General features: G+C 38.3%; 1 protein-coding gene and 1 pseudogene across 2 annotated transcripts in view; one reads left to right on the forward strand and one right to left on the reverse strand.

Annotated features, from left to right (window-relative positions):
* The window catches only part of LOC119520071 (TATA-box binding protein), a 62,779-nt gene that overhangs the window by 7,738 nt on the left and 38,808 nt on the right, over positions 1-16,233 (reverse strand). For both annotated transcript variants that reach the window (XM_037817819.1, XM_037817820.1), the window contains exon 5: positions 5,277-5,368. In XM_037817819.1, the coding sequence (XP_037673747.1) occupies positions 5,277-5,368 (92 nt within the window). The remainder of the gene's footprint in view (positions 1-5,276; positions 5,369-16,233) is intronic.
* LOC119520070 lies at positions 502-1,538 on the forward strand (annotated as a pseudogene).

A 16,233-nucleotide genomic window follows, 5' to 3' on the forward strand; every position in this document is an offset into this window, starting at 1 on the left:
TTCCCATCTCTTTTGAAAGACATAAAATTACAGATTCAAGAAACACAGTGTACCCTAAAAAGAATGGATCCAAATAGACCTATGCCAAGACACCTAATAATCAGATTATCAAATTTCAAAGACAAAGACAATCATGAAAGCAGGAAGAGAAAAGCAATCCATCACACGCAAAGGAAGCTTGATAAGACTATGTGCAGATTTCTCAGTATAAACCATGGAGGTGAGAAGGAAGTGGTGCGATATATTTAAGAAGACTAAAGGGGAAAAACTGCCAACCAAGAATTCTATATCCAGCAAAACTGTCTTCCAAAAATGAGGGAGAGCTTTTTCCCAGCCCGCGGCTGCCGCTATCGCCGCTGCTGCTGCCACTGACTCAGGGCCACGAGTTGAGCCAAGGCCGCTGGGATCGCAAGCTCCGCCCACCCTTCCACCTCACCCACTGCTCCAGGGCCCGCTGCCTGCTCCACCCGCCCCCCACTGCGCCCCCCGGTCCCATCTGCCATGCCCAGCCCGGCAGCAGGCAGCAGGGCCCGGGTCTACGTCGAGGTGAACAGCCTGAGGAGCCGGGAGTACTGGGACTATGAGGCCCAAGTCCCGAGCTGGGGTAATCAAGATGATTACCAACTGGTTCGAAAACTTGGTCGGGGAAAGTATAGTGAAGTATTTGAGGCCATTAACATCAACCACAATGAGCAAGTGGTTGTAAAAATTCTCAAGCCAGTGAAGAAAAAGAAGATAAAATGAGAGGTTAAGATTCTGGAGAATCTTCGTGGTGGAACAAATATCATTAAGCTTATCGACACTGTAAAGGACCCCAGGTCAAAGATACCAGCTTGTTTTTGGATATATCAATAATACAGATTTTAAGCAACTCTACCAGATCCTGACAGACTTTGATATCTGGTTTTATATGTATGAACTACTTAAAGCTCTAGATTACTGCCACAGCAAAGGAATCATGCACAGAGATGTGAAACCTCACAGTGTCATGATAGATCACCAACAGAAAATGCAACTGACCGATTAGGGGCTGGCAGAGTTCTAACATCCTGCTCAAGAGGACAATGTCCATGTAAGCCTCGAGGTGCTTCGAAGGACCAGAGCTTCCTGTGAACTACCAGATGTATGACTGTAGCCTGGACATGTGGAGTCTGGGCTGCATGTTAGCAAGCATGATCTTTCGAAAGGAAACCTTCTTCCATGGACAGGACAACTATGACCAGCTTGTTCGCAAGGTTCTGGGTACAGATGAGCTGTATGGGTATCTGAAGTATCACATAGACTTAGATCACTTCAACAATATCCTGGGACAACACTCACGGAAATGCTGGAAAAACTTTATCCTCAGTGAGAACAGACACCCTGTCAGTCCCGAGGCCCTAGATCTTTTGGACAAACTTCTGCGATACAACCATCAACAGAGACTGACCACCAAAGAGGCCATGGAGCACCCGTACTTCTACCCTGTGGTGAAGGAGCAGTCCCAGCCTTCTGCAGATAACGCTGTGCTTTCCAGCAGTCCCACGACTGCACGATGAAGACTAGCAAGCGACGGGTAATGCGGCACTGATGCTTGCCAAATAAAACTAACCAACCAAAACACACATCTTGAAAGAAAACTACCGTGTGATAAAAAGAAATTCTTATCATTCCTTCTAAATGCAAAGAAGAGTAAAGACCTAAAAGTCTGTCAAAAAGAAAGAAAGAAAGACACTCCCCAGTACTAGTCTACAGGGAGCTGCCACTCTGGCAGCGTGATGATGCACATAGTTCAGGATCTGAGGGACGCTCCCTCTGGAATGCATGGGAGATGAGAGACTCGGAGTTGTGCATTACCTTCTTTAACAGGAGACCACTGTTGAATTAACCCCTTCAGTCAACAAGCGCTGAATATCTGACTTCCTATCTATTCCATTGTGGTCTGGGTTTCCTTTGGTGAGATTCAGGCTCAAGTTTAGCAAAATGTCAGCAGTCTACACTGACACACCAGCCTCATTTGTGAAAAAGAGATATTAAACAGTGACAGTATTTCTTTTTTTTTAAGCTCTTCTAAAATTTATGTTTTATGTATTTTTTATGGCATGAGCTCTCCAGGAAATGTACCTCATCCCTGCAGTTTTCCTCTAAGTGTATTAATATGGGAACAAACTGTAATCACTTCACTAAAGAGTCCTCTTTGATGTCAGGTGGCATCACTTTAAACCTTGCAGCGCAACAAATAGTCTCATTGAAAGTTAGATGCTAAGTGTGTAACTCAAAGTGTAACCTTTGTCAATTTGCCCAACCATAAAAATCTTGTTGCTATTTTTTCTCAGCCTTGTAAGGAAAACAAACCACTTTCCAGCACTTCCCTATATGTGCACCTATTTTAATGCACCTCTTTGAAATAGACTTTTTGTTCACGACCACAGCTAAAGCTGGAAAGTCAGTCTTCAGGCAGGTCAGGGAAGGAGAAAAATATCCCATTTGAGTTTATTCAGGAAGGATTTATTGGGTGAAAGATATATACCCCTCCCTCCTTTTTACCCCACTGAGAGAAATAATTTCCTGCTGTAATCAGGGTAATGCATTTTTAAGCTCTGATATGTGATACTTATTGTGATGAAAAAGACAAGTCTTTTGCACGCAAGGTGCTGGAGTTGTGTGGCAAGGCCACCTGAGTAACTGAAAGGAGAGGAATATACCAGGGGCTTGGGGAAGGAAGCAGATCTACTGGCACAAGGGTTAAAGCTTTGGATCCATCATGCTAACCTGTACATTAGCAAAGGAAGCTAGGTTTAAAAAAAAAAAAATAGGGTTGATTTCATTTTGGGGACTTGTCATCAACACAGATTGCAGGCGGGCGCCTCACCCCAGCTACCCCTTGGAATCCAAGCTGCAGCGCCATGCTACTGCTGCGGAGATTTCACACACCTGGGCTAGAGCTCCACATGTCATCACATCCCACTTTAGGATTTCTTTATTAATTATTTAATAATGCCATACATTTTTACAAAGTTAGATTGTTTGTTTGAAACATCTGTTTAAATTCCACATTCCAATAAAATCATATTGGTATTGGTTAAAAAAAAAAAAAAAAAAGAGGGAGAATTAAAAAAAATCCCAGACACAGGAACACTGAGAGAGTTTGTGAACAAGATACTTGCTTGCTCTGCAGGAAGTACTAAAGGGAGTGCTACAGACAGGTAGTAAAAGACAGGAGAGAGAGGTAGGGAGCACAATATTGGGTGATGGTGGCACAATGATGTAAGTACACTGAACAAAGATGACTGAGAGTATGGTTGAAAGACGAAGGTTAGGGGCATGTAGGACACCAAAAGGAAAGACAGAGGATAAAGACTGGGACTGTGTAACTTAGTGAAACCTAGCGTGGTCAATGATTGTGGCTAAGTGTACAAATACATGTTTACATGAGGGAGAACAAATGAATGTCAACTTTGCAAGGTGTTAAAAATAGGGTGGTATTGGGGAAAAGATACAATCAATGAAAAGTAGAGTCTATAGTTAATAGTAACATTGTAATATGCTTCCATTAATTGTAACCAAGGTTAAAATATACCAAAGATAGTATCTATAAGAGGGAGATAAAAGGGAAGGATACGGGATTCTTGGCATTAATGTTATTGTCTGACTTTTTTATTGTATTATATTTTAATTTTTTTCTTTTGTTGCTTTTTAGTTGTCATTTTTTTCTCTTTCTCTTTCTTTTTACTTTTGTCGCCCCTTCCTCTTTCTTTTTGGAAGAAATGAAAATGTCCTTATGTAGATAAGTGTTGGTGACTGCATAACTACGTGATTACATAGGGACATATTGTTTGTTTACTTAGGAAGGACTGTATGGTGTGACTAAAACTGTCTAAAAAATAAACAGAGGGATACAGGTCCTGGAGAAAATGTGGAGACAGGGATGTACCTAATCACCACTGTTGGTGGGGAAGAAGAATCATGATGCAAGCCCAGCTGGAGGACAGTATGGTGGTTTTCACAGGAAGCTAAGCATGGGGTTGCCATATGGTCCTGCAACTTAGTTACTGGGTATATACTCGGAAGAAACTGAAAAGAAGGAAACGAATGGACATTTGCATAGTGGGGTTTATGGTGTCAGTATTCACAATCTGCAGTGGACGGAGGCAGCCTCAAGGGTGATGAATGAAATAGATATTCCTTTTTAGTTTTTAGTGTCTTAGAATGGCTAGAAGAAAATACCTGAAACTGCTGAACTGCAACCCAGTAGCCTTGATTCTTGGAGATGACTGTGTAACTATATACCTTGTACAGTGTGACTGTGAAAACTTGGTGGCTCTCACTCCCTTTATACAGTGTACGGGCAGATGAATAGAAAAATGAGGACAAAAAGTAAATGAATAATAGGGAGAGATGGGGGGATATGGGATATTTTGAGTATTCTTTTTTACTTTAACTTTTATTCTTATTCTTTTTTGTGTGTGGTAATGAAAATGTTCAAAAATTGATTGTGATGATGAATGCACAACTATATAATGTATTGTGAACAGCTGGTTGTACACCATGGATGACTGTATGGTATGTGAATATATCTCAATAAAATTGAACTTAAAAAAAAAAAAAGACAATTTAAAAATTCAGAATAAGCAAAAGCACCCATAGTCCCCCACTAAATGTTAACACCTCCAAGTACGTTTTAATGATCTCTTATAAAAAAAATGAAACATAATTTAGTTTATTTGGTCTCAAGCTTTTGGAATTTATGTTACTAATTTCCTCCCTAGTTTCTGCCTTCTACCAACTATGCAGGCCCTGGTAAGGAAGTTTTAGAGAAGCTAATCTTCTGAGGAAGGGTCACGCTGCAAGAGGCACAGAACACAGGCAATGACCTTTTATGAGAGGGCTGCATTCTTGAAGGCCTTGCATGACTCAGACCCTACCACGGATTGCAATGTTCTCATTCCAGTGGCTTAGAAGTTTTATGCTTCTTGACCATTTTTTTTCCAACTGGGGATGAATTTGTGTTATATATAACATTTATCACATAAAAGGACCTTTATTAATATTTTGGATATTGCACCATGTCAAATACCCAGAAAATGCAGACAAACTGTATGGATAAATAAGTTTTATAATCTACACCCAGAACTCATGCCTGATTGTATGAAAATTTGATCACTTCTGTCTAAAAAAAAAAATCAGGCATTTTACCAAGAAAGGAACTGTAACATTTTAAAGTATGGTCCTAGAAACCATAAGCTATTGCCTTTCCTTTTATAAGCTATAGAAGACGATGAATTCCTTAGATCTACCTTTTAGCTCCTGTGCACACCATTTTTCCAGAACTGAAGATCAGTGCAGTAGTTCGCGGCTCTCTTATTCTCATGATTACAGCAGCAAACCGCTGAAATGATCAGAGAGAAAGTTAGTGAGCTGTGACAAACTGCTGATTTATGTTAAGAGAAGTAGACAATGACAAAGAACATCAGAACCAATGAGAAGGACCCAGCACACACAGGGTTAACAAAATCTCTGTCCACAGTCCCAGGACAGGAGTCCCTTATCTCACAGGCACTCCTTTGCCTACGGAGCAGAAAGTTAAAAATTCTGAGTCCCACACAGCAAGCCATCCCAAGACCTGTGTGTTCCATCTCCCATCCCTTACAAGGGGAGATGAGCAATGTTTCCAAAGTTTGTTTCTTTAACTAATTACACTCCTAAATTACATTTTGCTGCTTATCATGATTTAATAAGTGTGAGTAACAACCATGAATATCAGATTATATGCATCTCAAAATAAAATGGAGTGAGCACTTGTTTCCCTTTGACTCTTAGAAACTATTCACGCATTAAGCAATTACATAAATGCAAAGTAAGAAAAAAACTCAAAGTTTTTATTTTTAATTTCTACTTTTTGTTTTAAACATTTGGCTCTTTGGGCAACTTTCTTGCTAAACGTTTAACACAAGGGGAAAATATTTTAACTGTGGGTTGAATTTATGGTCTCAGTTTCTAGGCTACATGATTTTTTGAAAAGTGAAAAATTACTTTCAAATAACTTTAAAATTTTAACAACTTGCATTTAATTGCACAAGAAAAAATCATGTAATATTCTTAATCAAGATTACTCTGATAAATTGGATTGGTTTATCAGTTTTAGTTTAAAAACTGCTCTATGCATGGGAACTCTACTTCCTGCATTTTTCTGTAAACCTACAACTTCTCTAAAGAAAAAAAAATTAGCAGACTATGACTGATGAGTGACATCATTACACAACCACCTACCACTTATTTCAAAAAACTGTCTTTGAGTGAAGCTGAAATAAAATGACTGCTGTAGACAAAAAACAAAAACAAAAATGGCTCTATGTCTTCTCTCTGATTTTGGCACCATGAATGTAAAACTGCTAGCACTATATTTTAGGTTATACAAGTTCCAGGAAAATCCTAATTATTTTGAATTTCCTAAGTTTCCTCTACTGATTTTATTGGTCAGATAACTAATATCACCTCATTAATGATTAAAGAATTGTAAAAAGAATTGACACTATTCCTGCTCAAACTCTTTCAAAATACTGAAGAAAAAGGAACACTACCTAACTCATTTTATGAAGCTAATATCACTCTAATACCAAAACCAGATAAAGATAGTACAAGACAGGAAAACTATAGGTCAATCTCCCTAATGAATACAGATACAAAAATTCTCAAGAAAATGCAAGCAAATTGAATTCAATGGCAAAATAAAAGAATTATACACCACGACCAAGTGGGGTTTATTCTTGGCATGCAAGAGTGGTTCAATATAAGAAAATCAATCAATGTAATATAACACACTAACAAGCTGAAACTGAAATCTCAAATGATCATCTCAATAGATGATGAAAAAGCATCTGACCAAATTCAGCATTCCTTTTCAATAAAAACACTTCAAAAGGTAGGAATTTCTGAAGGAAATGTCCTCAATATGATAAAGGGATATAAAAAAACCCACAGCCAGCATACCTCTCAATGATGAGAGACTTGAAAGCCTTCCCTGCTAAAACTGAGAATGAGACAAGGATATGCACTGTCACCACTATTATTTGACATTGTGCTAGAACTTCTATCCAAGCAATTCGCCACGACAAAGATATAAAAGTTATCCAAGTTGGAAAGGATGAAGCAAAATTGTCATTATTTGCAGATGATATGATTTTATATTAGGAAAATGCTGAGAAATTGACAACAAAGCTATTTGAGCTAATAAACACATTCAGCAGAGTGGCAGGATACAAGATTAACACACATAAGTCAGTAATGTTCCTACATGACCTAACTGAGGAGGCAATCAAAAAAAAAAAATTCCACTTACAATAGCAACTAAAAACTTCAAGTACCTAGGAATAAATTTAACTAAGGATGTAAAAGACCTCTACACAGAAATTTACAAATTGCTACTAAAAGAAATCAAAGGGGATCTAAAGAGGTAGAAAGATATTCCACATTCATGGATAGGAAGGCTAAACGTCATTGAGAAGTCAATTCTATGCAAAGAGAGCTACAGATTCTACACATTCCAATCAAGTCTCTCTAAGCCCACTCGGGAGGTAAACGCTCTGCCCTTCCCCCACATGGGACACGACTCCCAGGGGTGTAAATGTCCCTGGCTCCCTGGTACATGAATCCCGGGGTTAAGCCAGGACCTGGCATCATGGGACTGAGAAAGTCTTCTTGAGCAAAAAGGGGAGGGAAATGAAACAAAATAAAGTTTCAGTGGCTGAGAGATTTCAAATGGAGTTGAGAGGTCACTCTGGAGGTTATTCTAATGCATTACATAGATATCCCTTTTTAGTTTTTACTGTATTGGAATAGATAGAAGGAAATACCTGAAACTGTTGAACTGTAATCCAGTAGCCTTGATTTCTGAAGACAACTGTATAACTACATAGCTTACACAGTGTGACTGTGTGATTGTGGAAAACTTTTGGCTCACACTCCCTTTATACAGGGTTCGACGACAGATGGGTAGAAAAATGGGAACATTTCTCCTATAATAGGAGAGAAGGGGGCAATGGGATGTTTTGGGTGTTCTTCTTAACTTTGTTTTGATTCTTATTTTTATTTTCTTTTTGGAATAATGAAAATGTTCAAAAACTGATTCTGATGACAAATGTACAACTATATGATGGTACTGTGAACAACTGCTTGTACACTGTGGATGACTGTAGGGTATGTAAATATATCAATAAAATTGAATTGAAACAAAATTGAGGGAAAATTTAAAATAGTCACAGACAAACAAACGCTTAAGAGAATCTTTCAACAAGAGATGTGCCCTGCAAGAAATATTAATGGGAGTTATCCCGGCTGAGAAAAAAAGAACGGAAAGAGAGGTCTGGAGAAGGGCACAGAAATGAAGAGTATTATTAGTAAGGGTAACTTAAAGGAAGAGAGAGAGAGGAAAAACAGATTTGACAAAAACCAAAGGATAAGATGGTTGGTTCAAGAACTGCCTTCACAGTAATAACATTTAATGTGAATGGATTAAACTCCCCAATTAAAAGATACAGATTGGCAGAATGGATTAAAAAGTATGATCCATTGATACACTATTTATAAGAGACTCATCTTAGACCAAGCAACACAAATAGATTGAAAGTGAAAGGATGGGAAAAAATTCTCCATGCAAGCTGCAGACAAAAGAAAGCACAGGTAGCAATACTAATATCAGACAAAATAGACTTTAAATGCACAGACGTCATGAGAAACAAAGGACACTATATATAAATAAAAGGGACAATTCACCAAGAAAAAATAAAAACCATAAATGTTTATGCACCCAATCAAGGTGCTCCAAAGTACATGAGACAAACATTGGCAAAACCGAAGGGAGCAATAGTTGTTCCTACAATAGTAGTATGAGACTAATATACCACTCTCTTCTATATATAGAACATCCAGACAAGAGGACCAACAAGGAAACTGAAAATCTAAACAATCTCATAAATGAATTAGACTTAACAGACAAATATACAGCATTACATCCCAAATTACCAGGATATGCATTCTTGTCTAGTGCTCATGCAACGTTTTCCAGGATAGACCGTACGCTGGGGCACACAACAAGCCTCAATAAATTTAAAAAGACTGAAATTATTCAAAGCACATTCTCTGATCACAATGGAATACAACTAGAAATCAGTAACTATCAAAGATCTGAACATTCACAGATATCTGGAGGTTAAACAACACACTCCTATACAACCAGTGGGTCAAAGAAAAAGCTGCAAAAGAAATCAGTAAATTTCTAGAGACGAATAAAAATGAGAACACAACATAACAGAACTTATGAGATGCAGCAAAGGTGGTGCTGAAAATTTATAGCTCCAAATGTGTACATTAAAAAGGAAGGAAGAGCTAAAATCAAAGACCTAACTGAACTGAAGAAGCTAGAGACTGATAGTTTTACTTCTTTCTTTCCTGAATTGGAAAGATGCCTTTTATTTCTCTGTCTTGCCATATTGCTCTGGCTAGAACTTCTAGCACAATGTTGAATAACAGTGATGACAGCAAGCATGCTTGTTTTGTTTTCGATCTTAGCGGAGGAGGCTTTCAGTCTCCCACTGTTGAGTAGTTTGCTGACTATAGGTTTTTCATATATGCTTTTTATCATACTGGGGAATGTTCCTACAGTTCCTACCTTTTGAAGTGATTTTATCAAAAAAGGATGCTGAATTTTGTCAAATGCTTTTTCAGCGTCCATTGAGATGATCATTTGATTTTTTCCTTTTGATTTGTTAATGTGTTGTATTACATTGATTGATTTTCTTATACTGAACCACCCTTGCATTCCTGGAATGACCCCATCTTGATCATGGTGTATGATTCTTTTAATGTGCCTTTGGATTCGATCTGCAAGTATTTTGTTGAGAATTTTTTCATCTTTGTTCATTAGGGAGATTGACCTGTAGTTTTCCTTTCTTGTAGTATCTTTATCTGGGCTTCGTATTAGAGTGAAATTAGCTTCATAAAATGAGTTAGGTAGTGTTCCTTTTTCTTCAATTTTTTGAAAGAGTTCAAGTAAAATTGGTGTCAGTCCTTTTTGGAAAGTTTGGTAGAATTCCCCTGTGAAACCATCTGGCCCTGGGCTTTTATTTGTAGGAAGGTTTTTGATGACTGATTGGATCTCTTTACTTGTTCTTGGTTTGTTGAGGTCTTCTATTTCTTCTTGGGTCAGTATAGCCTGTTCATGTGTTTCCAGGAAATTATCCATTTCCTCTAAATTGTCTAGTTTGTTGGTGTACAATTGTTCATAGCATACTCATGATTTTTAAAATTTCTTCAGGGTCCACAGTAATCTCACCCCTCTCATTTCCTTTTTTTAAATCATATTTTTTATTGTAGAATATAACATATATACATAAAAGTGATAGCTTTCCAAGTGCAAGTTAACAAATAGAGAGCAAATTTCAAAGAATATTATAGGTTATAATTTCACAGTTTCAGGTATTTCTTATTATGAAATATAACATTTACAAAAAGGTAGTATGTTTCTAAGTATGATTTAAGAAGTAGATATATAGGAAATTTCCAAAATTATTATGAGTTATAGTACCATAGTTTCAGTTATTTCCTTATTGTAAAATATAACATATATACAAAAAGTTACAGCTTTCAAATTACAATTTAACAAGTAGCTGTAGGACAAACTGCAAAGGACGCTATGGGTTACAGTTCTGATTTTGTTTATTTGGGTCTTCTCTCTTTTTTACTTTGTCAGTCTAGCTAAGGGTTTGTTAATATTGTTGATCTTCTCAAAGAACCAACTTTGGTTTTATTTCTTTTCTGTATTGTCTTTATGGTTTCCATATCATTTATTTTTGCTTTAATCTTTGTTATTACTTTTCTTCTACTTTCTTTAGTGTGTTAGTTTACAGATCATTCTCTAGAACATACAATATTTGTCCTTTTTTGTCTCATTTATTTCACTCATATAATGTCCTCAAGGTTCATCCATCAACCCGTTTTTTTTTAAGACAGTTTTGTTCACGCCCCATACATTCCATTCTAAGTAAACAACCGAGGGTTCCCTGTATAATTGCATAACTATGAATTCACCACCACCACCATCTACATAAAGACATGTCCATTTCTTCCACAAAGAGGAAGTGTCAAAAAAGGTAGAGACAAAAGAAAAAGGAAAAATGACAGCTAAAAACCAACAAAAGAAAAGATAACATTAAAATAAAGTATGATAAAAGTCAGACAACATCGCCAATGCCAAGAGGCCCATACCCCTCCCTCATATTCCCCTTATAGACATTCAGCTTTGGTATATTGCCTTTGATACAATAAAGGAAGCATAATACAATGTTTCTGTTAACTATAGACTCTAGTATGCATTGATTATATTTTTTCCCCAATCCACCCCATTTTTAACACCCTGCAAGACTGATATTCATTTGTTCTCCCTCATGTAAAAACATATTTGTACACTTTATCACAATCTTTGACCACTCTAGGTTTCACTTAGACAGTCCCAGTCTTTATCTTCTCTCTTTCCTTCTGGTGTCCTACATGCTCCTAACCTGTCTCTTTCAACCATACACACAGTCATCTTTGTTCAATGTACTTACATTATTGTGCTACTATCACCCAAGTTTGTGTTCCAAACCTCTCACTCCCGTCTTTTCCTATCTGTCCATAGTGCTCCCTTTAGTGTTTCCTGTAGAGCAGGTATCTTGTTCACAAACTCTGTTATTGTCTGTTTGTCAGAGAATATTTTAAACTCTCCCTCATATTTGAAGGACAGCTCTGCCAGATATAGGATTCTTGGTTGGCAGTTTTTCTCTTTCAGTATCTTAAATATATCACACTGCTACATTCTCGCCTCCATGGTTTCTACTGAGAAATCCACACATAGTCTTATCAAGCTTCCCTTCTATGTGATGCATCACTTTTATCTTGCTGCTTTCAGGATTCTTTGTCTTTGATGTTTGATAATCTGATTATTAAGTGTGACTGGTTTTTGATAAGGCCCCCAAATCCACTGAACTGGGACAGAATAGTCTCTTCAACAAATGGGGCTGAGGGTAATTGGATACACATATCCAAAAGAATGAAAGAGGGCCCCTTCCTCAGACCCCATAAAAAAGTTAAGGATCAAAGACTTCAATATAAGCAGAACAAAACTCTTAGAAGATAATGTCTAAGCCCAGGGGTTGCCAGCTGCCAGCCCCAGAGCGCCACACTCCTGGGGAGAAAGCACTGCCTTGATGATGCCTGCATCTGGACGTTTTCCTGGCCTCAAAACCATAGCTAAACATACAGCAACTGTTAAAAGAGCTGAAACAGAATCTAGACTTCAACTAGAGATACGAATAAAGCAGATGTGGTTAGGACAAGGGCAAACTGGGACAATACTGTGTTTTAAAACTTCAAATTCCATGTGAGACCAAGGGAAGAGATGTTTAGTTGGTGCAAGATCTTTATTTCTTAAACAATTTAACTCACACAGTTCATTCAAATAACATAACTACATGAAACTTTTACTAGGAAGTGAGACCTGGTAGGTTTGCATAGGTTAGTGTGAAATAGTGACACATCCAAGAGTAATCTGGACAGAGAATAAAAATATATATGCAGGACCATCCTGAGGAGCCGGGGGAAAGGCAGAGGTGTTGGGCTTCCTCACCTGGAGTGCTGATGTTCTCAGTAACACAAGGACTGGAAGTTTGATGTGCGGAGCCCCCTATCATGGGACTTGCCCTCGTGAAGTTCATCACTGCAAAGGAGAGGCTAAACTTGCTTATAACTGTGCCTAAGAGTCTCCCTGAGTACCTCTTTGTTGCTCAGATGTGGCCTCTCTCTCTAGCTAAGCCAACTTGGCAAGTGAACTCACTGCCCTCCCCACTACGTGGGATCTGACTCCCAGGGGGGTAAATCTCCCTGGCAACACAGGATATGATTTCCAGGGATGAATCTGGACCCGGCATCATGGGATTGAGAACATCTTCTTGACCATAAGGGGAATATGAATGAAATGAAGTCAAGTTTCAGTGGCTGAGAGATTTCAAATGGAGTCAAGAGGTCACTCTGGTGGGCATTCTTATGTACTATATAGATAACTCTTTTTAGGTTTTAATGTATTGGAATAGCTAGATGTAATACCTGAAACTATCAAACAGTAACCGAGTAGCCTTGAATCTTGAAGATGATTGTATAGCAATGTAGCTTACAAGAGGCGACAGTGTGATTGTGAAAGCCTTATGGATCACACTCCCTTATCCAGTGTATGGATGGATGAGTAGAAAAATGGGGACAAAAACTAAATGAAAAATAGGGTGGGAGGGGGGGTGTTTTGGGTGTTCTTCTTTACTTCTATTTTTTATTCTTATTTTCACTTTTTTTTGGTACAAGGGAAATGTTCAAAAAATAGATTGGGGGTGATGAATGCACAACTATATTATGGTACTGTGAACAATTGATTGTACACTTTGGATGATTTTATGGTATGTGATCATCTCTCAATAAAATTGAATTAAAAAAAAAAAAAGAAGATAATGTCAGGAAAAATCTTCAAGACCTAGTATTAGGAGGTAACTTCTTAGACCTTACATCCAAAGCACAAGCAACAAACGAAAAAATAGATATATGGGAACTCCACAAAATTAAAAGCTTCTATACCTCAAAGGAATTTGTCAAAAAGGTGAAGAGGCAGCCAACTCAATCAAAGGAAACATTTGGAAAACATATCTGATAAGAGACTGTTATACACCTTATATAAAGAAATCCTACAACTCAATGACAACAGTACATATAGCCCAATTATAAAATGGGTAATAGATATGAAAAGACATTTTTCCGAAGAGGAAATACAACTACAAATGGATAAAGAATACATGAAAAAATGTTCATCTTCACTAGCTTTTAGGGAAATGTAAAACCACTATGAGGTATCATCTCACACCAATAAGAACGGCTGCCATTAAACAAACAGGAAACTACAAATGCTGGCAAGGATGTGGAGAAACCGGAACTCTTATTCATTGCTGGTGGGACTGTATAACGGTACAGCTGCCAGGAAGACAATTTGGCGGTTCCTCAGAAAACTAAATATTGAATTACCCTACAATCTGGCAATTTCACCTAGAAGATCTAAAAGCAGTGACACAAACAGATATTTGCACACTGATTTTCATAGTGGCATTGTTCACAATTGCCAAAAGGTGGAAACGACCCAACTGTCCTTCAACGGACAAGTGGATAAACAAAATGTGGTATATACACATGATGGACTACAATGCAGTAGTAAGAAAGAACAAGGTCCCGAAACATACGACAACATGGATGAACCTTGAAGATACAATGCTGAGTGAAATAAGTCAGACACTGAAGGAGAGATATTGTATGTTACCACTAATATGAACTCCCTGAACAATGGAAAATCAGTGTCATATAATGTAGAATACAGGGAAACTAGAAATAGTCAGAAGCTAGTGAAGGGGGCATGATTACTTAATTTGTACAGACATGTTAATGAGGGTGAAATTAAAGTGTGTGAACAGACAGAGGTGGTGACTGCTCATTAATGGGATTATAAGTATCAGCACCACACTGAAGGTGAACATGATGGAAAGGGTTTGTTTCAAGGTATATATCCCACAAGTGCTTGCATTATCTACTTCTAAGGTGTGACCCTGGTATAAACAGTTAATAACAGAATGGTATGTGGGAAAAACTACATATTGCATATTATAGACTATATTTAATAGGAATACCTTACCAGTACCACACTAATACTAGGGATAAATAACTAGGGGCTGTTAAGAGCTTTGCAGTGTTTTGGGTTATGGTAATCATTTAAAACGTGAGTGACGATGACTGTACAACTAAGTGAAGATAATGTGAGACACTGTTTATCTTGGACAGAATACAGGTTTTGTGAAATTAGGAACCCCCTACTTCGTAAGTCAAGCCCCAGATCTTGATGCTCGCTCTAGTGAAACTTACGGCTGTTAAGGGGAGGATAAGCCGACCTATAATTACTACTAGGAGTCACCTCCAGAGAACCTCTTCTGTTGCTCGGATGTGGCCTCTCTCTCTCTAATCCCAACTCTGCAAATAAATTCATAAATTCATTACCCTACACTAGGTGGTACATGACTCCCAGGAGAGTGAATCTCCCCGGCCTTGTGGGACTCAACTCCCAGGAATGAGCCTGGCTCTGGCATCTACAGATTGAGAATGCCTTTTTGACCAGAAGGGGAAAAAGAAAGGTAACAAAATAAGATTTCAGTGACTAAGAGATTTCCAACAGAGCTGTGAGGCTATCCTAGAGGTTACTCTTAAGCAAGCTTCAGCTGGATATCCCAATGGCCACAGTATGCCACTTTGAACACTGGGGTGCCAATATCTGTTCAAGTCCCTGCCTTCAGTTCTTCTGAGTATACACCTAGTAATGGAATTGCTGGATCATATGGCAATTCTATACTTAGCCTCCTGAGGAAGTACCAAATTGTCTTCTACAGCGGCTGCACCATTTTATGTTCCCATTAGCAGTGAATGAGTGTTCTTATTTCTCCACATCCTCTCCAATACTTGTAGTTTTCTGGTTTTTTTTCAATAGTGTATGTTCTAATAGGTGTGAAAGGATATCTCTTTGTAGTTTGTAGTGTGCTTTGTGCCATCATTCAATTCCCTGAAACCCTGCTCAATGGATGTCCTGGTTCAGTTCTTCAGGTTGATACCAGCATGACTGGGCCAGACAGGCTGGCTCGCAGCATGTGCCTAAGGGCTCCTCTGCTCCCTCTGGAACTGGAATCTGGAACTTGTGAAGGGAGGGGAAGAGACTAGCAAGGGTACCAGGAGATCCTACTATTCTTAAGTTGCCTTTTTATTGATTTGGCTCTTGCCAAACTGTGGTTTTGATTTTCATTTCTCTAACGGTAATGATGTTGAGCATCGTTTCATGTGCTTATTGGCTATTAACATATCTTCTCTGGAGAAATGTCAAATTCCTTTGCCCATTTTTTAACTGGCAAGTTGAATTGTAAGACTTATATATTTTGGATGTTAAACCCTTATCAAACAGATGGTTTCCAAATATTTTCTCCCATTATGTAGGTTGTCTTTCTGACGGCCAGGAAATAGTTTAGTGGTGGGCACAAGTTGGGTGAGGGCAGTGCTGGCAAAGCCTTCACGAATGCAGAGCCTGCCACTTTTCTAAGGGGCTAAAACGGGGGATGTATTTGATCCCACAACCATCTGAGATGAGGTGTTTCTCCA

The sequence above is a fragment of the Choloepus didactylus genome, chromosome 24 (genome assembly GCF_015220235.1).
Source record: "Choloepus didactylus isolate mChoDid1 chromosome 24, mChoDid1.pri, whole genome shotgun sequence".
In the NCBI taxonomy this organism is placed as follows: domain Eukaryota; kingdom Metazoa; phylum Chordata; class Mammalia; order Pilosa; family Megalonychidae; genus Choloepus; species Choloepus didactylus.